Genomic DNA, 27,454 nt, shown 5'->3' with positions numbered 1-27,454 from the left:
GAAATTACAGCTATGTGAAGATTAGAAACAGGCAGCAAAAACGGAACACCTCTATTTTTGGTAAGTACTAACCCAGACACCTGACACACATTTCGTTTGATTTTAAGTGTTTGAAAAAAAAAAAAAACATAATAAGCACAACATGAAATACGCCTCTTACTTCTTTATATACGGTGCTTAAACCGTGTTCCAAACTTTGTAAATTTACGGTTTTATTTGCCATAATTATACTAAATGCAAATGCTGATTATCAATAACAGTATATTATTCCAGGTTATATGCAACTGAAACCAAATTAAAATAGATTTTAACTGATAGCAACTCTAGGTTGAGAAAAATGAACATGTAATCAAATTTAGATTACTTGAGTCTCAATAGAAACATCATGGTAACAGAAGATGAGGGTGGATACTACATAGCAATTGTACCTGAATGTCCACTTCTACTGCCTTAATTCACTCTGGATAGTACAGCCCTGGCCAGAAATACAAAGATTTCCTCAATGTTTGCGTCGATATACTTGATATCTGTCGGCAGCCATCTTGAGTTGGCATCTTGGAGACACTGTCGTTCACCTTGTTGATAAACAATAACCAGTTGACATAGCAACATCAACCACTTTCTTCGAAATGTGTTATTCTTATTTATATTTTGCTACTTTTCATAATTATTTCATATATAATCGTCCAGTGTAAAGGGGGGTTAATTGGGATATTATTTACACTGGGCAGCGTTCTTTCTGTGTTCCATAATACGCCCCCGTTTGAGATAAAAAAAAAAAAAACTTTACGTGCCGACAACTGGCCGATCATTGAGCATTAATGTTGCAACCGAATCGATGCGTGTGCTATCTTTCTACAACCAGAGCGATGCTAATTCCATGGTCGTGCAAAAGACGCAGCAAGGACGTCGCCCAATGCAAAGGGAGATATACTCCGTTGATCACATCAGTGCATTTACCTATTCGGCTTTCGTGAGGCCGCAGAAGGACATGCATTTAAAACGTATAAAAAGTCCCTTCTGATATTTTTAACTGGCACTAAAAGCTAGGCGCATCCCATAAGAACCATCTATCTCATGAAACGAATATCACCTGTACAAAATAATGGGGACTACGGATGCAAGCGGTCTACCGTTCCTGCCACACCTAGCTACCGGGTGTGATAGTTGATGGGGACAACATTAACCCCTTGTCTTTATTTTTGTTTTCCCTTTTCTCTATTAATTTCTTGGATTTTCAAAGAGAACTGCTGTAATACGTGATTACCTGTGTCAATATATCAAGTAGTTGGGTGTCACATGCTCTTTCCGAGAGCTCTTTCACCAGACACTGAATGAAAAACGTACCACGTTCAGTAGATCGCCAAGACTTGTCACCTGAAAGGTCAATTCAGCAAAACTTAGTTTTGGTGCCCGGTGTCAAACAATGGTCACTTTGGTCAAAATGCAGCCAGGAAGACTCTAACAGGACAAAGATTTTGCAGACGGCATCTAATGATACTCACATTACACGTCCTTACAATTTGTCTACACACACACACACACACACACACACACACACAAAAAAAAAAAAAAAAAAAAAAAAAAAAAAAAAAACAACTGAGGTTTCCATAGAACAAAAAGTCACTAAAAACAAGAACACTCCTCAATCTTACCTCTGGTTGTTGAAGTTACTAATATCATATCGGCTTTCTCTGGAGTTTCTCTATCTTGCGGTCTCGGTGGCGCTTGTTCCGTATTAAACAACGGAGCCTTTTGTACTTAGAAAAAAGCAAGACAATGAGGTAATGAAGTAATTCCCAAAACTCACAAAAACATTTCATTTTATAATGTGTAAAAAAGAAAAAAATATTTACTGAAACGAGCAATAGTTTGATTGTTTAATAAAGCTCCATTTCATATTTATATGATAAAGAATAAAAAAAGCTAACCTCCCCAGCTGTATAAAAGATAGGATACAACGTTTTACTATATCAACCATTATAACAATTACAATACGTTTAAACTCAAAAGCACAAAAGAAACAATCAATAGAAAACCTCATCTCATATTTCACACACCAGATTCATTATTGTCTGACATGAGGTGAAGAACACAATAATGCATCAACCAAGATGTATAGTACTTACTGCCCTAACACGCAGATATGAAGAACATCTTGGGTTTGCCGTTCAGTGTCGGGCACCTGGAAGCCTCAAAGTGTGCCAGAATTTGGTCATATCCTATGTGATAACCGTCAGTGCCTATCACCGTGTTCTCTCCACCATGACTCAGGATCACCATGATGAAGGAAGAGTAAGCACTGTGATCAGTTCTTGCCTCACGTGTGGCTAGTTGGTCAATAGCCTAAATAACATAATTGAATATCTACATTTGATCATTTATGTTTTATTAAACCATTTTGTTTTATTGTATCATGAACTGACACATCGCTTCATATGACATTATCAGTGAGGTCAAGTGTGTTGATGGGGAGTAAAGCCCCCTTTACACTGGACGGCGTCCCTTCTGCGTCCAGCAGTTCGGCCTAATTTGAGAGTTAAAGAATTATAATATACTGAACAAAAATATAAACGCACGAAAGAATATGTAGATTTAGTTTCATATATGGAACTAGAGTGCATAGCCAAAAATAACAGCATATTTTTCTCGACAAATAGACATCACTTTGAGAGAATTAGGGGAAGTTTAAATGCATAGTCCAAGAGTTAGGGCAGCAAATACACCATGGGGGTCAACATCCTGAGTTCACAGACACCATTAAATTTGTGCAGAGCAGTACACCAGCGGCGCATGGACATCACTAAGTTGTCAATAGAGGCCTAAGGGATATTATCCCATTCCTCCTGGAGTGCTTCTTGCAGTTGGCGAACATTTTCGAGAGCTGGAACATGATGGCTGAAAACTCTGATCCAGAACATTCCACAGGTGTTTGTTGGGCGACATGGTGCATGAGGGTGGTTCCTAATGCTATCAGTGTCTCTGAAGCGTGTTCCCATACGGCTGACAGTGGAATGATGCACATTCAGGCATGCTGCAACTTCTGTTACTGACAAGCCAGCATTGAGCATGCTGGTGGCATGCTCCCTCATGGTTCCAGACATCTGTGGCATGTTGACAAGTGGCAGAAATACACATTTCTGTGTGCCCTTTTATTGCCTAGACGGTAGAGAGTATTGGTCTTGCAGATTGACCTCTACTCCGTCATGCTCCATTAGTCTTATGGGTGTAAAAACTGAACCTTTGAGTATACTCACGGGGAGCGGCCAAGTGAAACCAGACCACTATAATTGATCAAAACAAATCCATCAGTTCACAAATAAACCATCAACCTGGGCATACTTCATGATTATCCATTTCAACTGACAATTTTAGTTTCGTGCGTTTATATTTTTGTTCAGAATACTTTACGTGCCAACAACTGGCCGATCATTGAGCATTCATTCTGATACCAAATCAATGCTCGTGCCTCCTTATTAAGACCACAGCGATGCCAAATTTCATGGTCGCAGAAAGGACGCCGTCCAGTGTAAAGGGGGTATTAGTCATCACCTTATGGTTAAATACATAGTCTTAGCAATCTAAACCATTTTGAGGCCAAGCTGGAAAGTAATTGCAACAGATTTTTTTTGTACAGTGCTTTCCCAAATTGACAAACTAAATTCAGCGTTTTTAGAAAATCCAAGATGGTTGGCATTTCCCATATATATATATATATATATATATATATATATATATATATATATATATATATATATATATGTCCACGATACTGGGTAACAACAACGTCATAACATAAAGACGTGGTAAAATTGAAAAAATAAATTTAATTGAGACACTCGTGGATTTTTGTTCTATACACATATATGTTTTTAAAAATTGAAAAAAAAACTTTGAATTCATTCAGTTTTATTTTTTATACACTTCTGCATGTGAGATGCACATCTATATATGTATTCATTCAAAAGTTAGTATATACAATATAAACATGCGGCAGGATAACTGACAGTTTAAGAGATCAACGTACCTCAGCTGTCAGGTTGTCATGCTTCAACACCAGGTAATGTAACTGCCGAAATAAACTTTTCAAATACTCAACATCCACCTCTGTGCCCTTTCTATCAAGGGAAAATTCATTGTCAAAGCTGACATTGTTGATGATCACAGCTCTCCCCCTCCACTCTGTGTAGTTTTTGTAGACCTGTTAATTGCCCAAAAAATTAACTGCAGTTATAAGGTTTTACTGGTGTATCAACGAGATAAGGTGTGAAACATTTTGAGGATGTTGTTATAAAATTGCAAGTATTCTAATAGTACATCTTTTATAAAGGTTGAATATAATATAGCATATTAAATACCATTATAAATCAAAAATAAAATCTATAATGAAGTGTAGCAACAAACCCGTTTAGCGTCATACGCCTTCTTCTCAAAGAGTTCAACTGTACAAGGCCAGACCTTAACTTTCTCCTCCCTGTTTGTACCTAAAAGTGCAAAGTGTCTCCCACATGTCTTATAAATGACTTAACAGTCATATGGCAACTGGCTGAAAAACGTAACGTCATGGCGGTTATTTGAAACTTTTCAGTGAGTCCGCGTCACGAAGTAGCGCCGTTTCTGGACATCTGCGATGGCTGACGTGAAAAACCGTACCTTGCAAATAAAATCCTTTTAAAAACAAACCAGGGCGTTTTGAGTTGTGATTTTGTAAAGATAATAAGAAAAGTTCATGCTCTTACTCATGATTTCAAAGGATTACTGAAATATCCACAAATTTAAATGAAATTAGTTCACGATATTGAATTTCTGAAAAAAAATCGACCCAAAAATGACTCTCGTAGGGGGTGGGACTATATTGCGAGAAAAAAAGTTGCCAGCCTGAATTTTTTTCATTTTTAGATATAAGTTAAAATATCATCCAAAGTTTAAAATTTTGAAGGGAATAGTTTGCACACTCTCTAGTATGGTCACACGGTTCCCTAATCCAACATTCAACTAAAAATCTGGAAAAAAATGGCGCTTCTCGATACCTCTGCCAAACTATAAAATTTTTCTATCTAAAAACCGTTAAAGATTACATATTTTATTCACATTTAATTGAAACTAACCTGAAATCGATGCTGAATCGCACAAATCTAGTTTGAACTAGTTTCAGTGAGTATTTTTATGAACGACCTTCACCTATTCTTGATACGTGATACGCAAAAGGCAAACATGTGCTTGTGGATATGCATTTGGAATATTGGGCCACATTTGAATGATTTTATTAATGAGAATTTATCATTTTTGAAGGGCCTTACCGTAGGAAAAGGGTTTGAATTTACGTAATCTAATAATATTTATGCAGGAGATTATATGTTGACCTACATATGTATTAAGAGTTTGCGTAAACAAATTGGAGTGAACACGTGTAAAGAAGTGAGAGAGGCGGATAAATGTGGATCTGTTGCGGGTTGTAGCTGAACTCTAGAACTGAAAAGGATGACAGACATTTAACAAAGGTAATTCTGGTTAGTGATTACGTTTGTAAAGCAGACCTTCTAAAGTAAAACGCAATTCATGTTGTTTAGTTTAACTTTCATTGAATGCCATATGGGTTTACCATGTACGGGTATGATATGTAATCCGTACCACTCTACGTACCTGAGCGTATTCTAAAATTGCTCTGTTAGCTTTTTATTTATTGTTATTTTTTTCATTACAATTATTGTCAGCTTCTTTATTTCTCATTATTTCAGAATTCACAGATGAAGAGCTTTTCTGCCTGTACATGTATGTGCCAATATGTTTTCTGGCATACTTAACCTGTTCATGGCAGATTGGATGAGAGAAAACATGTGCAGTTTTCTTATTTTAACTGTACCGCAAGCTTCTCAAAAATGATCAAACCACAATGAAATTAGTGATACTTTTTTGTTACACATATATGTATACAAATAGAAGCCTGAAAGCGATTTATGCATTTCTGAGTTTTGTTTAACTGAAATTGAACTTTACATTCAATGTTTGATAGTTTTTATCATGAGTGTAACTCGCCAATTTAAGATTGTAAGTGTATCTTTGCCCTTTATAGTTTCTCCTTTGACCAACACCAAATACATGTAGTAAATTAAAAAATATACAAGCTTAAAAATATGGAATTGTTAGAAAAATAATATAAGTGGATTCTACGATCACGAGTCTCACGACACACTTTTACAATGGAAATATGTTTGAGTTATATATGTGTCCTGATACAAATAAAGTGTCATTGCCAGAACGTGCACATGTACTGTTCATTCCATGCAGTGAAAAATTTGTAAATTTGGAAAGCGTACTTGGTTGACCCATGTGCAAATCTCCAAAAAGTATCCAAATTGTATCAAAAAAGATACCAGTGCCACATTCCAAATGTGTGCGGCTCAGTCCATTTTTGTAGAAGAAAGAATTGAGGGGGACAGCTCAGTAACATGTACTGAGATTTTTGTATAAATAATTTCAAATACGATTTTAAATCTATTGAGTATTTGCAAAAAAATATCAAGATTTACATCGTTTACTTTTCATGCAACTTTAAGTGTTCCTTTCCCATTAAAAGTCATGCCAAGTGTCTGCTACAAACTGAACTCCCCTACACCAAGTGGAAATGTGTCAAAGACGCGTGCAGTGCTAAATTCTGAAGTCGTTTTGTTTGCTGAAATTTGATAATGGAAATAAACAACAGAGTTTGAGACCTAGTGCGTAATGGTGAACAAACTGGATACTCTGATGCTAAGTCGATTTTTCATTCAAAATTGTGCAGACTGCTGTATGACGACAAATTTGGTGAAGAACTCTCATCGACAGCGCAGAACTGCAGGTGCGATAATGATAAAAATCGTCATTTTGAATTAAGACATCCGAGAAGGTAAAAGTTATTTTAACACATTGATTTTTTATTATAATTATTGGAAATATAGTTTTGTTACTGAAATAAAAGATAAGTACTTTGATTTTCGATATTTGAAAAAGTCAGCAGACCTTCACTTGCTTCTGTATTGGAAAAAATGACGTCAGAATATGGCTGACATCTAGCGGAATAGGGTCAAAAACGCACTTCGACAGCTGGCAAAAAAAGTTGCCAGAATAAATTCTGATGAAACTTGGTAGGTTTATTTTGTGTATTAAAAGTCATTTTCTATCGACTGGAATAAGGTGCACACTCTCTGTGATAGGAGATATCTCAAAATGTTACGGTGTTGCTATGGATAATAATCGGCATGTTGGCCGACTTTGTCGCGTTATATTTCCTTCATTTCACTTTGATTCTGGGTAAATCTCACACTTACAGACGCGTGATAAACTCTGCTACCATGCCTTAACTTTTCATAAGCACCTACAGAGGTAATAAAGTCCAATTCTTTAATTTCCGCGCTGGTTGCGAAATTTACAAAATTTCAACCGCGACGTCATCTCAGCGCACGCGCTCCGTTCTGAATATCTTCCTACGCGCAGCCAGTTGCCATATGACTGTTAAATATCGATTTCATAGCAAAATATGGTTAAAAATATTTGCGGGAGCATCGGCTCACTGGCTACCAACCTTGGTCAAAATCAGGGGTCATCGGGGGCACTAGCTATGGGGCCCCGTATTTTGTCCTGCTAATATGGTCTGGACATATTTGGTGCCCCCCCCCCCCCCGATGGTCCCCGGCAGAATGCACCAGTTCCCATAGTGCCCCCATGCGCATGCGCAGTCCCTTGTTAAATTCGGGGTTCAGTAAAGGAAACATGTACACAGTGTGAGACCTAGACGAAAGTTGGCATACTTTTGGTGATTTATATTGAGATGCTCGCGACTAGTAATTTTTACGTTTACGCCATGCAGTAGAACATAGCTTAGAGGTGACCCACATTCTCAAACCGTTTTGTACATGATCACGAATTTTGAAAACAGTTAAGGGACTATAAAGAGAAGAACTTTCAAGAATTTACTGTTACAAAAGTATAACAGAATGCACCGTAGTGTCAAAGAAACCAGGCCCACTACTGTGTAATATAGCGTATTTTGTCATGTTTGTCAAAATTAACGCCAGGCTTGCAGGAGACTATCTATTACACTGATTATATCTCGGCGACGCGGTTTAATAGCTAGGCCCCTGCAGGGCTGGCGCTTGTGGTCGGCGGGTAGACCATTAGGGTTTTAGCGGTATTGCTTTCGTGAATCGACCATATTTGACCAGCCCAGTTAGTCCACGGGTCCTCTGTTCTGAATGCGACCATAGGGCACGTCTTATAAAATACATTTGACACTAACACCCCATTTCCATAGATTAGATCGACCTACTTTAGATCGACCTAACTCCCTGGGGGTTCACGCTAAATAGCTGTCAGCCCGGCGGACACGAAAGTTAATTACCTCCTTACAGCTTGTAGTAGACGGGACGGACATTTAAGTCGGATTATCTGAAAGTAATCTAGTGAGACTCCCCGCGGGGATAGATCGATCTAAAATCTATGGGAATAGAGCCTAAGTCTTAGTTGTGGGGCTTAAAAATCAATATTTTATACATTTCTAAAGAAAACTTCGTGGGTGTGTATTCTAATTGAAAAAAAAAAGGTCAAAATACTTTGACCACTGTCCCAAATTGAATCAGATATAAGGTATCTTGCTCGTGTCGTGCCCCTGGAGATCAAGATGCCAGCCGACTCCCTCACAACCTATAGTTTGGCGTCAGAAATAGCGATCAATCATGATTTGTGTCACCGGCATTGAACTATCAAAACCCCTATTTGTTGTTGCCAATGGCAGCATTCATGTTCGGTACATAAACGTGCAGCAACCTTACCTGCCTCCAGACTTTGAGGACTACGTGGTTTTTTCTCAACCGCTGAAATGATTTAAATGCAAATTTATTATTGTTATTATTTTTTTGGAAAATTTTGGGACACATTATAGCACATGTTAAGATTCCAATACATTGTCTATTTACAACAGCGCAACTTGTTTTTTTTCTGCATCACTTACTTGTAAACCAAACACGATATGGTTTCAGCTCAATCTCTTCGTCAGATTTCTCTACGCATACACGGATGGCATCTGTTTTTAGAACGGTCTCTGCTTCTATCGGAATTTTGCGTCTCTTATCGTTTACCCTGATAAAGTAGCCAAAATGCATTCTGGGACAGTATGTCTCTTGAAGATAGGACAACTCGTCTTCCACTGTTTGTCGTGCGTTGAAGTATATGTTACGCTCAGCGTTATCTATCACTAGTTCAATGTCCTTTTCTGCAGTGAAGAGATGAAGCACAGATGTTTTGTCTTCCAGACGGAAGGAGGCGTGGTCAAAACTAACATCTGGGATGCCATTTACACAATGGTAAGGTTTATACTTCCTAAATAGACGGATGATCAAACGATGGAACAGCCCCGGAGGAAAGAAACCGTGAGGGAATGAGATGAATAAAGATGTTTTTAGAGCAATCTCAGAAAGCTTATAATCCGCCAGGTCATTGTATTTCAGCATACAAGGCACGACGAATGTTCTCCTTCCAGGCTGTGAGGGTGGCATCCTTGGGGATTCAACTGATTCAGATATGTCAAATATCAGGTCGAAATGCTCCATCAGTTGAATTACTTCTGTCTTTGGTCATCTTTTTCTCCTGCAAATACACATCAAACACCTCCTCGTCTAGTTCTCCTTTTTCCAGACCTAGTTTCAGAAAATCCAGGCGATCCTCTCCACTTTTACTGACGGGCGGGGTCATGATTTTAGAAAAAAGATCTGCCAACCACTGTGGATCCAGTATGACGACATTTTCCAGTCCATCAACTTTGAAGTGTAGGACGTCTCCCAGACGGTGATGGTAAGGAATGAACATTTCATGTAACTCGGCCTCAAGGATCCCCACTGAGCGCGCTATTTCACGCAGCTCTTTTATATCTATGATTGGCTTTTGCTCACTCTTCTTTGCCAAATCCATTTCCAGTTGGAACCATCTCACTGGGTGCATTTGATTGTCACTGCTAAGACTACAAAGATGCTCGATCGTTTCTTTTATTTTACTAAACTCTTCATTTTTTGCCAAGTTACTTATGGCAAAGGAAAGGTAAATGTGTTTTTTTAGTTCATGCTTGTCGTCGAGATAGTCCCTGAGATTTCCAATTATCTCCTCAGCAGCTTCCTATAAATAATACGGTGTGGGTGGAAATTAGTCTTCAATTTCAAAATGTTTTAAAATGCCAAAGTTATTGTTACAGTAAGGGTTTATAACAGAAATGAGTTTTCCTTCATCTTATTATTCAGTATTGAATCTACCTCTGAGCTGATTAAAAAATAATAATTCCCTTGAGATATATATAATAACAGCGTTTATATTTCTCATTGTTATGTATAAGCATAGGTCAGTCAAATCCTTTTCCGTCAATTTATTTTGAGGTGAGATAGCAATCGTTATTGGGCCTAACATCATCTTTAAACGAGATTTTTTCATTGGCGTAGTTTCAAGTCGATGGGCTTCAATCCGAAGTCGCCATTTTGGTTTGGATATTTTGTATGGATTATGAACATTTTCATTAACCAAAGGCATTATATGCTTTTTCAATTATTAAATATTAACAAAGAAAAAATTGCTGCCAGGGTTAATGCGTTGAAACGGTGTTCGTGGGTGCTCAGGTAAATAAAAACAGAGTGAAACCGTTTTTTGTCATTTTCACCCCAAAATCGCATGTGTGTAAATGTTAATTAACTTAATCACTAAACACTGAAGATTCATCTGTTAAACAAAATAATGTATGTAAGGCTGTAAATAAGGAGTTTTTGGAAAACGCTTCGAATATCTTTTAAGTGGCTATTGCAAAACAGAATACATTTTCCTTAACAACACTATTCAGAATCATATCTATTTAAGAGATGGGGGATAGCTTGTGCATGGGGTTTTAAAATCGGAGAGGGGTAAAGGGGTAACTAAGAGATAAAAGAATTATTAGATGAATTAAGAAAATTAATAATCACCTGTGAAGGCAATTTGTCCTTATGAGTCCCAATAAGCAAAACGTACGGGCTGACATTCTTGTGTTCTTCCTTCAATTTTCCAACTGTGTGCATATGGATAGAGTTCAACCAATACACTATAAACTCTGAAACACGAATAGGAAGCGTTCGGTTAAAGATGCCTCTTTATCACAATGTATTTAACCAAAAAAATCCAACATGGTCACTTTTGTTTACTCAAAGTAAGACACGGCATAAATTGCTTATGCCCCCCTTACACTGGATGGCGTCCTCCCTGCGCCTCGTAGCAAGGCCTTGTTTGAGAATTAAAAATAATTCTTTACATGCCGACAACTGACAGGTCATTGAGCATTCATTCTACATCCCAAGGGATGTTTTTACCTCCTTTCTACGGCCATACCGATGCCAGTTTTATGCTCGCACAAAGGACGCAGAAAGAACGTCGTGCAGTGTAAAGGAGGCTTTACAGACCTCAATTTAACAGGGGACCTCACAACAACCTACTCAGATATAAATGTAAACCCCATCATACCTTTCACCGTCTTCTCTCTTCTGTATACACGGATTTTGGCATCGAGGTCTACGTCAAGCCGAAACACCAACAAGTAGATGTTCTGCTCTGAGAGGAACGTCTGGTGCGTGGTGTAATAGACGTCTTGACCGGCAAAATCCCAAATTGTGATCTGTTTCTCGGGATGGACAGGTTCACCTTGAGCAAGCGACTCTATTTTATCCAGAAGTCGCCGGTCGATATTCTTGCTGTAAATTTCCTCTACGAGGAATACAAGCAGATTAGTTCCAAAAGTATCGTTAACAATATAATTAATGATGTACGTTCAAGTTATCTATTTGCCAATGCGTGCCTGGACATACACATGACATTGTCTCTTTTTACGAAATGTTCCCCTTGTGTCTTACTCTTTCAGAATACACAGAAATAAACCTAAAAATAAAAGACCATCGGCAACATCAATTCTCACTCACTGTTCTACTACATGTATTAACAAATTAACAATAAATGCAGACAAACCCAAAGAAATGGTGTTTGACTTTCAAGAGATGGACATAATACAACACCCTTTGTGCTATGTGATAAATAATAAGGGGTTTTGATAGTTCAATGTCGGCGACACAAATCATGATTGTTACTCACCTGCAATTCTGTCAGGTGAGACACTGCCACCAGGGGGAGCGGCTGTAGAATGAAGAAAGCGGTTAAAATGAAATGTATCACCTACTCAAGCACAGGTTTCATATGTTGATATTAATGACCTTTTTGACATTTTGCTCTTGTCGAAGTTCAAGTTGTGCCAAAACTATTCGCCGGCACGCCCACTTGCAATTCAGTACAATCTCCGATTATTCTAGGCCGTGTGGCAATATACATGTATCTGTTTATTTTCCAGAGCTAGTGAATAATACAAAATGGATGATAATGCTAATAATTCAGAACGTGAAATTCTTCAAAATTTAGACTTATCAGGCATGACCGAGCGCTAATAATAAATCAAAGTCACTTTAGAATATACATGTAATTACGATGCAAACTTGATGGGTTAAAAATGCTTTTCACAATTAACAATTATTATTTATTTTATTACACTGAGTCATATAGTACTATGCAACATTTTCCATTAAATGTAAAATGCAGCTGTATATGGCTTTCAAAAAGTATTTTTCATTTAGCTACACATGGGTGTACAATAGCCAATAAATTTGAAATAAAATACAAATCCCTGTAATATTTTGCCAATTTGGTAATTTATTGATGTAATTTTTGAAATTATTATACTCTCAGTTTTAATAGTTATATAATTTAGAACGTACATTTTTTCAAAATCAAAATACAAATTTACTGGAATTCGGTTGACGAGTATATTCCAATGAATGCACTCTCTGGAGGTACATGTACACACACTGGACAATAGAAGTGTCACCCCTACCGAACCAATACTATGGGGGAGATAAATGACCGCGGAATGATATGCTCCTGGTATCATTTTAGTAACATCAAATTTCACAAAAAATCACAAAATGAGAACAAAATATACATTCTACCAAAATATGCAGTTTCAAGTCCAAAATTAGTACTTAGTGGCATAGCCACGTGACCTAATAATAGGTGCCAGTCTACGAGGCAAGGATTCATATAATTGTCTGTTGCGTTCAGGGCTTATGCTGGCCCAAGCATGAAACACTGAATATAACAGAGTTTCTCTGCTGGTTAGACGGGCATTTGTCAAAAGTTTTGACATATCATTCCACACATTTTCTATTATGTTTGCATCCGGACTCTGGGCAGGCCACATCACCCTGCGAATGTCCTCTTGGTCAAACCAATCATCAGAGGCAATTTGTCTCTTGATCCAGTGTTTCTGTACCGAGACCAGACCCTCTGCACGGTTCTGACTGAACAATTCAATTGTATCGATATTCTGACATGGTTTATATTCCGCCTTTTCAGGTTAATAACTTGCACCTATAACCGTTAGATAATTGCCTGTATCTTGTCATATTGGAGGAAGACAGGAATAACATTTGCTGAATATGTACAAGACCAACAATACAATTCCATGGTATAGTTATTTTATACTCATTAGTCACATTATAAGTAGACCAGGCATTATAACTACCCAAGATCTGCCTACTTATATTACTCTGAGTTAGGGGGTGACACTTCTATTGTCCAGCGTGTGTAGATAATGGCCTGCCTGTTACCACAAAATATGTTATAATGACTGTAATATATGGAATATGGGATAATAACTCTTCGTGTGAGATCTATATTTCACAATAAAAACATTGTGAATAACTCATAGAAATATAAAACATTCTGTTTTACCACAAAAACGACACTTACAGCTATTATTCTGATATCTGGGCTTGTCTTTAGACCACGTGACCTCCTTTGATGGCTAATCTCTTAAGAGATTTTAACAAACACCAAAACTTTTTAGAAAAAAACCAGGGACTAACTTTGAATGTAAAAATGGATTCATTAACCATTGGTTAGTATGGGAAAATTGTTGTCTTCTCCAGGAAAATTCATTTTTGGCCAGAACGTAGAGTTATTATCCCTTTAATTTATGAAATTAAATATAAATGTCTGATTCCAATCACACAATAAGCTATTAAGACAAACGTGCACCTGTCTGTGCTTGCTGCGTGGCGTCCCAAACATCCTCTTCCAACTCTCGGGATTCCGCTGATGGCGGTAAGTCCGCTTGGACTGTCTGGGAAAATGTCTCTGGTTTCTGTATTCCAATTGCCACTTGTTGTACAAATTGGACTTCTGGATCATCTGAGAAAATACAATTTATACCGTATAATCTATCCCCTCCCCCAAAAAAGAAAGAAATGCAGGATTTTGTTATGACCACAATGCTCAAATTGGCCAAAAAAGCACATCTAATCTATAGAAAACTACTGTTTCATTTATGCATGAAAAAGCCCAAGTTGTCACCGTGGCCAGAGTTCATCCAAGGCGTGCCTCCAATTGAGCATATCTGTGATGTGCTGGGCTGATGACTTCATTACCGCCAGCCACAGCCTTCCAGCGCCACAGAGGTGCACCGTCATAGAGTTAAGAGCAGCACTAGTGGAAGAATGGAAAAGGATGCCCCGGGTCTGTATTCGGAGTCACGTACGGTGTTAGAGGAGGATGTTATTAGCCTGTATTGCATCCATGGAAGTGCACACATGTTACTGAACAATACACTACCATTTATCCAACCATATTTTATGAAAAATGTATTAAAACCATAGATGTAAAACTCTGCGTTTCTATTTTGACTAGCGAATCTAAATGTATCCTTTCCTAAGTAAAGGTATGGCCAATCAAGCTTCAGCTTTACACACTTTATTGTTTACAGATTAAACCAGACTAAGTTTCACAAGAATATTAAGAAGACCAAGGTTCCTCGGAAATGACAGTATCGTAGTTGTATTCGAAGAAATTTGCCGAATAACCTAAAAAGATATTTACGAGTACTAGGGGTGCTTAAGGTTTTTGTCGTTTTCAAACGTAGACAGCATACCTTCAATTCATCACTGATGGGTTTGAAGTAAAATGGCATATAATTTTTGCATTCCGTTGTTATGCCCTTGATGCACTTAAGTGTCATACCCTCTTTACCTTTTCCTTTGACCCAACATGATTGACCGGCTTTGTGGACGATACACCTGTGACGGTATATCTTCAAGCCTGGTGTACACGCGTCTGTTTCCTCGTCACATTCCTCCTGGATGAGGCGCTTGGCGAGATGAGTCTTCCCCACAGCAGAAGGTCCAACAATAGCTACTCGCTGCCGGTAAACTGGAACCGCCACTGTTGCACATAATTGCCGGAATCGCTGTGTAAACCCTGGTGACAAAAACCTATTTCATGATATATTGTTAAAGAGGTATACTAGAGTATAGGTAGCTAATTATACATTGCAGAGACGTTGCTCATAATGACGGTCACATTTGAGAAAATTCCATTTCCAGTTATGTTAGGTTACGTCACGTTACGTCACATTACGATACGTTACTTTATGCTATGTTGACGGGATCTGGATTTCACATAAGTATAGCTGACGTCATGCCAGGGACACTGACACTGATTGGTCTTAGGAACCAGATATCTGCATTCAATGAAGAGGGCCTCATGAGCAAAGTGGAACAAAATCCCGCGCACAGTAGCATTAGTAAACATCAGTAAACAGCATGTCCAGTCACCTACTAGTAATGGGTCGTGCACGTGTATTTGGGAGAGAGCGGGCACCTGCTATTGGTTTGAATAATTGTACACTTCTCTATTTAACCAGTTTAATCCCACCGGACGCTTAGTAAATCTATTATAATTGCCATATTACAACACTAACATAAAACTAAGTACAGCCAATAGCTAAAGAAATGACTTGTATTGGATTTTGTACATTTTCAGCCTCATATTTTTCTTTTTTTTTTTGTTTTTCAATTATTTTAATCTAAGCAGACATTTTTTTTGCCGAAAGGAAACTTGTCCACAAGAAAGGTGTTAAGTTAAAGATGAATATGTTCTTTTTAAAATAAAATTACGCAGTATTGCAATATATACCCAAGTTTCAATATAGAATTTGATGTCTTACTAAAAATTTACATATTATAGTGATTATTTGTAGAAATACCGTGTATCTGCGTCCAATATATGGGACTCTGGGACAATAATGGGTAAAAAATCTTAATGTGTGGCATTTTCATTGTTCGCATTTGAATTGAAAAACATACAGGGAAGATAAAATAATATAAAAATCAAAGAAATCCGTTATATATTATATTATTTTTCCCTTTAAACTTATTCTTTCAGATATTACAGATGTTATCCATCACTTTATTTGCTTGAATTTCTGCACTCATCTTATCATCTCCATGTGGTAACGAACATGCATATATATTGATCCAATTGTATTTTAAAACTGATTTACATTCCTAAACAACTACTGTGTTAAGATAGGGTTTTTAATTTGATTATTTCTAATACTTGATGCCTTTTTCAAAGTCGATTAATAAAGTAAACATGGATTATTTTCATTTTCAGTATAATGCACTCTATCGCATATAAGCGCCATGATTAAGCTGATGTAGTTTACCCATTTTAAGCAGCCTTTGTGCACAAATCTCTAGTTTTCAACGGTGCAAATAAAAATATATACTTTCTTCATCTCTGGATGCTTATGCCATGTCCATTCTAAAAGTTATTTATTGGTTTTGATGTTTTTCAACATGATAGTGACTTTTCGGTGTCTTGAAAAAGACTGTGGTATCTGACAACATATTAATACAAATAATCTTTCAGGTTACGCGTTAAATATGAAATTAAGTTTTGTTTTTGATTCTTTTTGTTTTGAGGGTTATCAGGCTGTACATACCATAAACGACGTTAATCCCAGTTTAAAAATTCACTGCAACGTTCACTAATTCTATAGCAGTGTTGTAAAGCAAATTACTTACACTTTCACTAATTACAGATAGCAATTAAAGCGGAATCAAAAGAGTAAAAAGACAAAGAGTTATTGAGTGAAAGTTAAGTTTCTCCAAGAGTCAACAAGTGTAGAACATGTTTTTAGTGTCAGAAAAAGATGGAAAAGGTCAAAGTCAGTAACAGTTAATGTGATTGGTTAATTTCATAACATATTTTAATTTTGATCATCTATTTATCACATGATAACTGAGTTTTGGATAAGATCCAAGTATGAGTAATCCAAATAATATTTTAGATATCTTTAATTGAAAACAAGTCCCTTAAGGATTACCTAATAAGGAAATGTCGCATAGTGACTTGCAACATGAGAATGGAAAATATTTTGTAATCACGCAAAGACAATGGAAAAGAAAACAAGTAAATGCGTGATCAGTACGGAGAAATTGAGTATAAATATTTGTGAAGTTGTATGAAGAGAGAGTCGGTGAATAAACGTTCGGAAGCTCCAAACTGCTGTCGTCATTTCTCACTATAACAAGTGGTGGAGGAAAAATCGATCCCTGCTCTACCGAGGCAAGCAGAACGTTGATACAGTTATGGTGATGACGGCAGCAGGGTTCACACCGAAGGGTTCACACCATCCACTCAGAGGCAAACATCGTCAGTGCCCCAGTGCAGCGAAAACTGGGTATGCTGGGTATTGAAAATCGCCAAAAGTCATTACCCTAGCAACAATTAATAACTGAAAAAAAATGAAGATGTTGTCATATTTGACTTTAGCACCAGAAAAGTTTACTGGTAACACAAACGAAGATGTCGAAAGGTGGTTAAATCAATTTGAAAATTATACGCAGTATAAAAAACTAGAAGATGAACAAATCACCGCCTTATTTCCTCTCTTACTTAATCAAACAGTGTTAAACTGGTACGAGTGTTTAACAGTGGAAATACAGAAAGACTGGAAATCGCTAGTCCGCGAGTTCCGACAGCGATATGAACTGAAATCCGGAGAAACTTGGGAGAAAGCCTCAGTTTTTTTCAGACGTCAACAGCTGCCAGAAGAACCAGTACAGAGTTATATTGAGTCGATGCGTCACGACGCCAAACGTGCGCGTTTAGATGAGAAAACAGCCTTTACAGTGGTAATGAATGGGTTACTACCCGAAATCCGCCCATTTGTATTGCAAAAGGAGCCCTCTGACTTTGATTCTCTTATGCACAACGCGCGCATTGCAGAAAACGCAGTTCAGCCGACGAGAAGAGGTCAACGAAATGACATAAAAATGATAAAAATGATAACAGAGAAAATAGACACTCTTCAGAGTTCAATTAAAGACGCCGTCAATGCACAATCTGCAATCCATCTATTGCAAGACCCAAGTGAGACTAGAAATGAAGCAAACTTTGAAAATCCAAGAGCGAACCCTACAGAGTATCCAGGAAAATTCACTCCCAACACCATAGGTCCCAGAAGTATACCACAACGCAGCAGGTATCTGCGACGCTCAGAGTACACATTAACATCATCTGGACATACGAACTATCCTCAACAACGAAATCCAATAAGAAAATGGTCGCTGTGTCAGGGATGCGGTGAGTACACACATCTCAGAACTAATTGTTTTGCTCGCAATCTTAACTGTAATTGTTGTGGTAAAATAGGACATGTAGCAAAAGTCTGTCATTCTGCACGTGTAAACAAACAATTAAGAAAAAGAAAAAGGTTTTATAACAAGATTGAAGATAGGAAAGTGCCAATTTCTATTATTTCCGATTACCAAGCTAGTAATCTAGTATCAATTCAAATCGACAAACAACATGTCAATGCTTTGGTTGACACAGGTGCCGTCATATCTTGTGTATCGGAATCTCTTTTATCAAAATTAGGAAAAAAGGATCGAAATTCATACGAAAAACCGTCATTAAAAGAAGTTTCAGTTGTTGATGGATCTGTGATTAAAGTTCTGGGAAAAGTAGAGTTACCTCTTTGTTTTGGAGATGTGATCATAAAACATAAAGTCCACGTATTTAGTCAATTGCCAAGAGGTTTGATATTAGGCACAGATTTCTTAAGAAAACACAATGTAAAAATTGATTTATCGTCTGATAGCATAGCATTGCCTGATTATAATTTGCTCTTACCTTTGTATAGTCCACCTGTATTAGGTTTAGTGCGTAACTTTAAATCAGAATTTATTCCTCCCAGATGTGAATGCTTAATACCAGTGAAAATATCACATTCTTCCTCTGTTTCAGTAGCTTTACTAGAACCAGTACGAAAGCTTGAGTCAAAGAAAAAACTTATTGGAGCAAAATGTTTAGTTTCTATTGATAAAAATAAATCTGCTTACAGAGTAATGAACCCTAGCGATGAAAGTATTTTCATTCCCAAAAGAACAATATTAGCTGTTGCGAGTTCAGTGAGTCTGGCAAGCGTCAGTGCTTTAAATGAAATGTCAGAAGGAGATACAGCACAAAAAGGTGATAGGTTATCAGATCAAGAAGCATTGCGGAATGCAGATGAGTTAAATTTAAACTTGGCCGATTCAGACATGAGTGAAGATCAGAAACAACAGCTGAAAATTTTGTTAGGACGTAATCGTGAAGTTTTTGCTACCAATCTATCAGAATTAGGTTCAGCAAATTTGTATCAACATAGGATTGACACAATTAATGATATCCCTGTTAAACAAACATTTTATCGTACGTCACCGAAGCTGAAAGATGAAATTGTCAAACAAGTAGACGAAATGTTACAACACGGTATAATCGAAGAAAGCATGAGTGAGTACAGTAGTCCAGTAGTACTTGTAAAAAAGAAAAATACAGAATACAGATTCGCGATTGACTACCGGAAGTTGAACAAAGTCACAAAACCCATGCATTGGCCACTTCCACGTTTAGAAGATATATTTGAAACGATAGGTACATCAGGTGCTAGATACTTCTCTAGTTTAGATATGGCAGGTGCATACTGGCAATTACCTCTTGACCCTGAAACTAAACACAAGACTGCTTTCATCACACACCATGGTCACTTCCAATTCTTACGTTTAGCGTATGGCTTTCGTAACGCCGGTGTTAGTTTCCAGGCATTAATGAGTCACATTTTCAGAGACATGAATTGGAAAACAATACTGATATACATAGATGATATTTTGGTCATGAGTAAGACATTTGAAGATCATTTAAAACATTTAAATCAAGTATTTCAAAAACTAAGATCTGCAAATCTCAGACTTAAACCATCAAAATGTAAGTTTGCAACACCAAAAGCTAAATATTTAGGTCATGTAATTGATAAAAATGGAATAAGACCAGACGAGAAAAATCTTGAAGCCATAAAATCGTTTCCAACACCAAAAGTTGTTAAAGATGTAAGAAGTTTTCTAGGGTTGTGTAACTTCTACAGAAAATTTATAAAAGGTTTTAGTAAAATAGCAGATCCCTTAAATAAACTTTTAAGGAAAGACGTACAATTCCTATGGAGTCCTGAATGTGAAGCGTCATTTCAAACACTAAAAGAAGCGTTAATGTCACCACCAATACTGGCTTATCCAGATATGTCGCGCGAGTTTACACTAACGACAGACGCGTCTACGATAGCTATAGGTTATATCTTAGGTCAAAAGAATGACAACAACCATGATAGAGTTATTGCCTATGGAGGAAGATCTTTGAACAATGCGGAAAAGAACTACACAATTCATGAATTAGAATGTTTGGCAGTTATTGAAGGAATAAAGCAATTTGAACAATATTTGTCCAACAACCATTTCAAAGTGTATACAGATAATAAAGCAATTTCGTGGCTACAAAATGTGAAACATACATCTGGCAGGCTTATCAGATGGTCATTAAAATTACAAGGCCTAGATTTTGAAATAATTCACAGACCTGGAAAAACAAACCCAGCTGACGCATTATCGAGACGCGAATATGAACCAGTAAATGTTTTGGATACTGTTAACAACAGTCAGCTAAGAAAAGGTCATATTGACATGTGTCAAGATAAACATTGGACCCAAGCTAAACTTTTCTTACCAAAACAAACAGATAAAAGAATTGAACATAACTCAAGTGAATATGATGACATGAATAGTGTTGATATTACAAATGTAAACGAAAAAGAGAAATTAAAACAAGATCAACGCGAATGCCCTGAGTTTCAAGATATAATACGTTACCTAGAACAAAGTGATTTACCTAGTGATTTGAAACAAGCGCGTAAAATCATTGCAGAATCAGAACAATATGTAATGATAGATGATATTTTGTATCATCTGTATCAACCTCGTACACGCGGAATGCCAGAAAAGATGAGAATAATAAGACAATTAGCAATTCCAGTAACACTAAGGAGTGATGTTTTACATGCATATCATGATTCATTAACAGCCGGTGGTCATCAAGGTTGTGATAGAACTTTTGCCTCCATTAGGAATAAGTATTTTTGGAAGTCACTTTATAAAGACGTCATGGAGTACGTAAAATCATGTGAAGTGTGTCAAAAGGTTAAACATTTACGTAGAGATGCTCCAGCACCTTTGAACCCTTTACCCATCGCGGGCGTGTTTGAAAGAATGCACATGGACATTTTAGGTCCTTTGATAAAATCAAAAGAAGGATACAAGTATATTTTGTTAGTAACATGCTCTTTTTCCAATTTTGCTGAAGCAATACCTTTGAAAACTCAGGAAGCCGAAGAAATCGCCAAGACTCTTTACAGAGAGGTGTTTACAAGATATGGTTGTCCGTCATATCTCGTTTCTGATCGAGGAAAGAATTTTTTGTCTCAAATTATTCAGTCGTTGTGTGAATTATTCCATATCAAGCGCTATCATACTAGTGCATGGCATCCACAAAGTAACGCAGCCTGTGAAAGAACTAATTCAATAATTGCTCAAACGTTGAGAGCATATTGTGAGAAAGATCAAACTAATTGGCCTGATATACTTCCAGGAGTAATGATGGCATTACTTGCGACTCCTTGTACTCAGTCCACAAAGTTTTCTCCTTATTATTTAGTATTTGGACGAGAAATGCGTACACCATTGGATAGTGATTTGATCCCTGAATGTCATGAGAATAAAAATCTACCTCAGTACATTGAAGAATTGAAAGATACTCTTAAAACGGCAAAAGAAATTGCAACAAAGAATAGGGAAGCAACTCAGAAACAGTATAAAGAAAGGTATGACCTAAAGTCAAAGCAACCGATTTATAAAGTAGGTGATAGAGTTTGGATATATACACCAATGACACCTAAAGGATTAAGTTCTAAATTGTACATCAAATACAAAGGACCATATTACATTACAAAGATATTATCAACAGGTTGCACGTATTATTTGAGAGATTGTAAAACACACAAGGAACATAAATCGCCTGTTCATGCAAACAGATTGAAGATGTATTATGATCCTAAAGATTACAATAAATATAAAAGGCTGAATGAAAGTAATAATGAGCAAGACAACAAATCAAATGGGAATAAAACGACCAGTGAAACGCAAGATAGAGACGTTCATGACACAGAAAAAGTGGAACTTGCATCGGACAGTAAGCAAGACGCGTACGAATATTATGAAGTAGAAAAATTGTTATGTTGTAAGAATATAAACGCAAAGAGACATTACAAAGTAAAATGGAAGGGTTATAAGAACACTTCCTAGGAACCTGAAGAAAATATTTCAGATGCATTAAAAAGAGATTATCATATCAATAAGACGTTACAAGGAAGACGAAGAAAGCGTAGAAATTAAAAAGGAAACACATCTCTTCGAGACGAGTTCGATAATCGATACACTGGTAAATAAAAAAAATATTACACTTACACGTTGTAAAAGAGTACACAAAGGTCAAATGTATAATTTGGACAAAAGAGTGATACAGCTTAACTGAACCTTAAACGCAAACCGGTTTGCTGTATTCTTATCTATTCTATCTATTTTATTTCCTATCTTTTTCTAAAAGAGGCGAAGTTAAAGCGATATGCACTGGAAAAAAACCAAGAGCATTGACCTTTTGAAATGATGATTCTATGAATTCTCACTGTAATGTTGTGGCAGCATCAGCACGCTCAGCGGTGTTGAGTGTAGACAATTTTGTTTCTGAAGAACTGTTTAACAAAGAACATTGATTTTATTCATATGAGTAAACGTTACATCCGAACGATGTTATACAAGTTATCACAAGGTTAACGCCACATCATAATGGAAGGCATAGTAAACTGACAAAATAAAGACGAGATGTTTTGACAAGTCAGTCGCTGACATTACCCCGGAATGCCCTAGAAGAACGACCTCTTTAAATAGTTGTCATTAATGTGTCAATCAAATTTTTTTTGCTACTGCAGTGTGAACTAAGATGAATTTTTTATTTTCCAACCAAGTGTCAAGTTGTCAAAACAACACTAAAGATAGCACAGCAACATCACATAAATATTGGTTTGTGGCAGTATTTCCATTCAATATGCATATTTTCGACATGAAACGCAATGATTTATTTAATAAACCTTATTTCAACAATTTTTCTTCATGTTCTTGCCAATAATGTTAGTGATTATTTGAGATTATGAAAGTGACTCAAACAACAGAGAGAGACAAGAGCAAATTTATACTTGTATGGCAGATGCTATTCTAACAAACGAAATATTTTCTACAGATGATTAATCTCAAATACTAGTTTAAATTTATTCGAGACATAGAGCTTATTGCTCACAATGAAATTTGGTCTGTATATCAAGGACAAACAATTGGCATTAATAGTGGCTTTACTTAAAAAAGTATACGTAAACGATATAGTGCTTACTTTACCGTAGTGATCATAAAATTTCGCAACAAAATCAATTAATAAGCCGAAGGAACTTATGACCACAGATTCATTCTTATTACAAAATGAAGTAATAACTATAATAATTTCGACAAGTTCATTTAAGTTTTTGTATCTACAGACTACATCTGTCAAAACATTGACATGGCTTGACAATTATATACATTATGATAAACAAAAACGTTATTTTGGAACGAGTTATCCCATTGTCACTTTTCACAGCTTTTAAACCCTGAAAATTATTCAATAGTGAATATTATGCATTTTTGCGTATTAAACATGCTAATGCACTTTTCTATGTTCAGTTCGAAACATATAATCATAATGCAGATTAATTTTAATCCAATCTGAATTTGACTTGACTTGCTACACGTGTCTTTAATAAACTTTACGCATTAATCTTTGCGAGTGAACTTTTGGTGTAAGAAGTGTGTGTACGATCACAACATATGAATGACTTTATGATTCATTCTTATTGTTACTTCAATGATTTCAGACATTTCAGATTATTATTATTGAGAGTATGCGAGATGCACGGAATTAACATGACACTTGTAAGTCTTGACAAATATTACGATGTTTTTTTTTAATCATTATGTACTTTGATATATAATAATGAACATTTTATTGTGTGTTAACCATGGTCATTATTTATTAGCATGCTTTATTTTAATTACTTTACAATGTAACTGCATGTTAAAAACATATTACATATTGATCTTATGATTGTTGGTTATCAATATTTGAACAGATGATTATTGTTATATAAAAAGTGTATTTGGTTTTTAATAATGATGACATGAAACTGATGATATGCATTAAGGAAGATCCTCACATTTTGCGACTTAATTATTTATCGGTATAATTTTATAAAAATTCGTGGATTGAATTTGATGTGATCAAGTGTTTCTCTTATAAGTCATCACAGAGGAGAGCTACAATGTGGACAAATATGAAGATGAATATGTACTTCATCATGAACGATGCGCGGGTCGCAACGTTGTGGTGATTGCTGTTCATTGGACAGGGAGTAGCTAACCCTATTGTCTTACGTAGCACATTCCTACTATGTTTTAATAACAGCCGAAAGAGAAAACTGTATAATATGATGTGTCAGAGCCATAATAAGAGAGCAAAATATTTCGATATCCTCATGAGAAAACTGATAAAAAGTATCTTTGCTCTTGGGCCACACATTAAATGGTGTAAATGACAATACAAACTATATCCACGAAGAATTACATTTTCTTAAAAACTTATAACATTATCTTCCTTCAGGTTATATTTTTGTTTCATGTCGAATATGTTTCTAATTTTATGTATAAGTTAATTATATAGAATTACTTTTCTTAGTTATATTTTTGCATGACTTTGTGGTAGAAATGGAGTATTTAAGGAAGATAATCATTATTTTCTTTCATTATTATTTTATTTCATTTTGCAGAATCTGACAAACATTGCGTATAACATTAAAATTGATGACATATCTGTGACCTTATCATTTAAGTTTTTTTAATTTAAGTATTTTGTGTTATTTAGTATTTGCTTTGCTTTAAAAAAAAATGAAAAAGGAGCGTATGTTGTAAAGTTTTAGAATTCGAGGACGAATTCTTTTGAAGAAGGGGTGTATGTTGTAAAGCAAATTACTTACACTTTCACTAATTACAGATAGCAATTAAAGCGGAATCAAAAGAGTAAAAAGACAAAGAGTTATTGAGTGAAAGTTAAGTTTCTCCAAGAGTCAACAAGTGTAGAACATGTTTTTAGTGTCAGAAAAAGATGGAAAAGGTCAAAGTCAGTAACAGTTAATGTGATTGGTTAATTTCATAACATATTTTAATTTTGATCATCTATTTATCACATGATAACTGAGTTTTGGATAAGATCCAAGTATGAGTAATCCAAATAATATTTTAGATATCTTTAATTGAAAACAAGTCCCTTAAGGATTACCTAATACGGAAATGTCGCATAGTGACTTGCAACATGAGAATGGAAAATATTTTGTAATCACGCAAAGACAATGGAAAAGAAAACAAGTAAATGCGTGATCAGTACGGAGAAATTGAGTATAAATATTTGTGAAGTTGTATGAAGAGAGAGTCGGTGAATAAACGTTCGGAAGCTCCAAACTGCTGTCGTCATTTCTCACTATAACAGCAGTATCGTATTTATAACATATGTAGTTCACTTACCAGCCTCAAGGCGACGAATCAGTTTTGTGAAGAACTCAGTGTCGTCATATCTAATACTTTGAAATTGTTGAAGTTGTTGAGGTACATCTTCCGTGTCTATGTCTAAATAGATCGGGACTATACTTTGCGGATATGATTCCGAAGATTTACATTGCAATGCTAAGAAAATGTCATGGTTACACCATACGTTTTTGGTGAAATTACGCGACAGGAAAACAACAATGAATTCTGATGCTTCTAATCTCTTAGTTCTTGTGGCGACAATTTTACGTCCAAGAAGAATTTCCCGTTTACCAAAGAAACACCGAAATCCTTGGCGTTCTACTCTATCCACGACTTCTTCTACAGTGTTTACATCTTCATCTGCATAGCACATATACGCATCGTACTTGTACATGTCGAAAGGGGTCTTTCTGAAAATGGAAAATCTCAAATGAATAGAAGTTGCTCTAAGCAGGAAATTATATCCGATATAATTCCCTGCTCTAAGTTGAAATAAATTAATAGAATTGTAGGGCACTTTGACCACGTATTAAACAATTAAAGCAAAGCCCCAAGTGCTCTTAAAAAAAAAAAAAAAAAAAAAAAAAAAAAAAAGGCACAGTGAGAGGAGATTGGAACCGAGGCGTTGACCTATTTTTCGTAGTTCTCATGTGCTCTTTTTGTTTGATAAATACCGATTATCCATAAAGAAGACACATACAGACAGCTTTCGGTTTTAGTGATTAGTATGCATGTTAGGGGCCATTCAGAATACATTCCGAGCACTAACTGGTCCGTCGACCTAAATATAGCCAACCACACTTCAAAAGCGATGCAGCTGATTCCCTATGGTCTCCCCACCTCCTCTCGCGCCATTAAACGGATTTTAAAATAATCTTCTTGTAAACGGTGTGGGTTTTGTAACCATACATTTCAATCAAACAGAGCAATTTCACGTTAGATATTATCTCGCTTAAAATATTTTCCGATAAAAAACTTAAATTGTATCCTCAACACAGATACCGGTACATGTACACCTGGGTATTTACATGTACCTTATTTAACAGCTTCTTAACATACCTTGTCTGTACAGTGATTGCTACCGGTTACCCCTGTACTAGTGCGGAAGCTTACATCGACACCAGTACGACACAGCGTTGGTTACTTACAGGGTAGCTGCTGTAAATCAAAATAACGACCACAAAACAGCTTAACGGTGGAGATATTGAACTTGTTGGTGTGAACAATACTGGAACTAGGTCGCCTACTTAAAAAAATGAAAGCACTATTGATGCCTATGCTAATATAGTGAAAAGCAAATATTGTCTGAACCTGTTCACGGCTGTACCGGTTCCTTTTGTGCGTGGTGTTGAGTGCCTGTATATGTTTTTTTTAAGAATATACAGTCTTGACATTAAATATGAAATATTTCAGTTGCAAAGGAATACCCAGGGATAAAAATATTTTGTTAATGTTGCTTTTTAATTATTTAATAAGAGATATGTGAAAAGTGTCACGTAATACAA

The 27,454-nt window shown here is 36.3% G+C and overlaps 2 protein-coding genes across 2 annotated transcripts; both read right to left on the bottom strand.

Moving 5' to 3' along the window:
• Window positions 1-1,345: 1,345 nt before the first annotated feature.
• On the bottom strand, window positions 1,346-9,584 carry LOC106173180 (uncharacterized). Its single transcript, XM_087010777.1, has 7 exons — window positions 8,987-9,584; window positions 8,808-8,849; window positions 4,405-4,484; window positions 4,028-4,201; window positions 2,130-2,346; window positions 1,656-1,760; window positions 1,346-1,377 (listed from the first exon to the last, which is right to left on the bottom strand). Exons 1-5 carry the CDS (start codon window positions 9,582-9,584, stop codon window positions 2,134-2,136), a joined length of 1,107 nt encoding a protein of 368 aa, XP_086866903.1. The 3' UTR covers window positions 1,346-1,377; window positions 1,656-1,760; window positions 2,130-2,133.
• On the bottom strand, window positions 9,559-27,454 carry LOC106163452 (uncharacterized). The gene is made up of 8 exons (XM_087010776.1): window positions 27,009-27,454; window positions 25,947-26,359; window positions 15,109-15,336; window positions 14,122-14,274; window positions 12,127-12,168; window positions 11,506-11,745; window positions 10,974-11,098; window positions 9,559-10,143 (listed from the first exon to the last, which is right to left on the bottom strand). The coding sequence occupies exons 2-8, from the start codon at window positions 26,341-26,343 to the stop codon at window positions 9,559-9,561; spliced, it is 1,770 nt and encodes a 589-aa protein (XP_086866902.1). The 5' UTR covers window positions 26,344-26,359; window positions 27,009-27,454.

The sequence above is a fragment of the Lingula anatina genome, chromosome 4 (genome assembly GCF_051362555.1).
Source record: "Lingula anatina isolate TDL-2025a chromosome 4, LinAna3.0, whole genome shotgun sequence".
NCBI classification, from domain to species: Eukaryota; Metazoa; Brachiopoda; class Lingulata; order Lingulida; family Lingulidae; genus Lingula; species Lingula anatina.
This window is presented reverse-complemented; position numbering and strand designations above follow the sequence as displayed.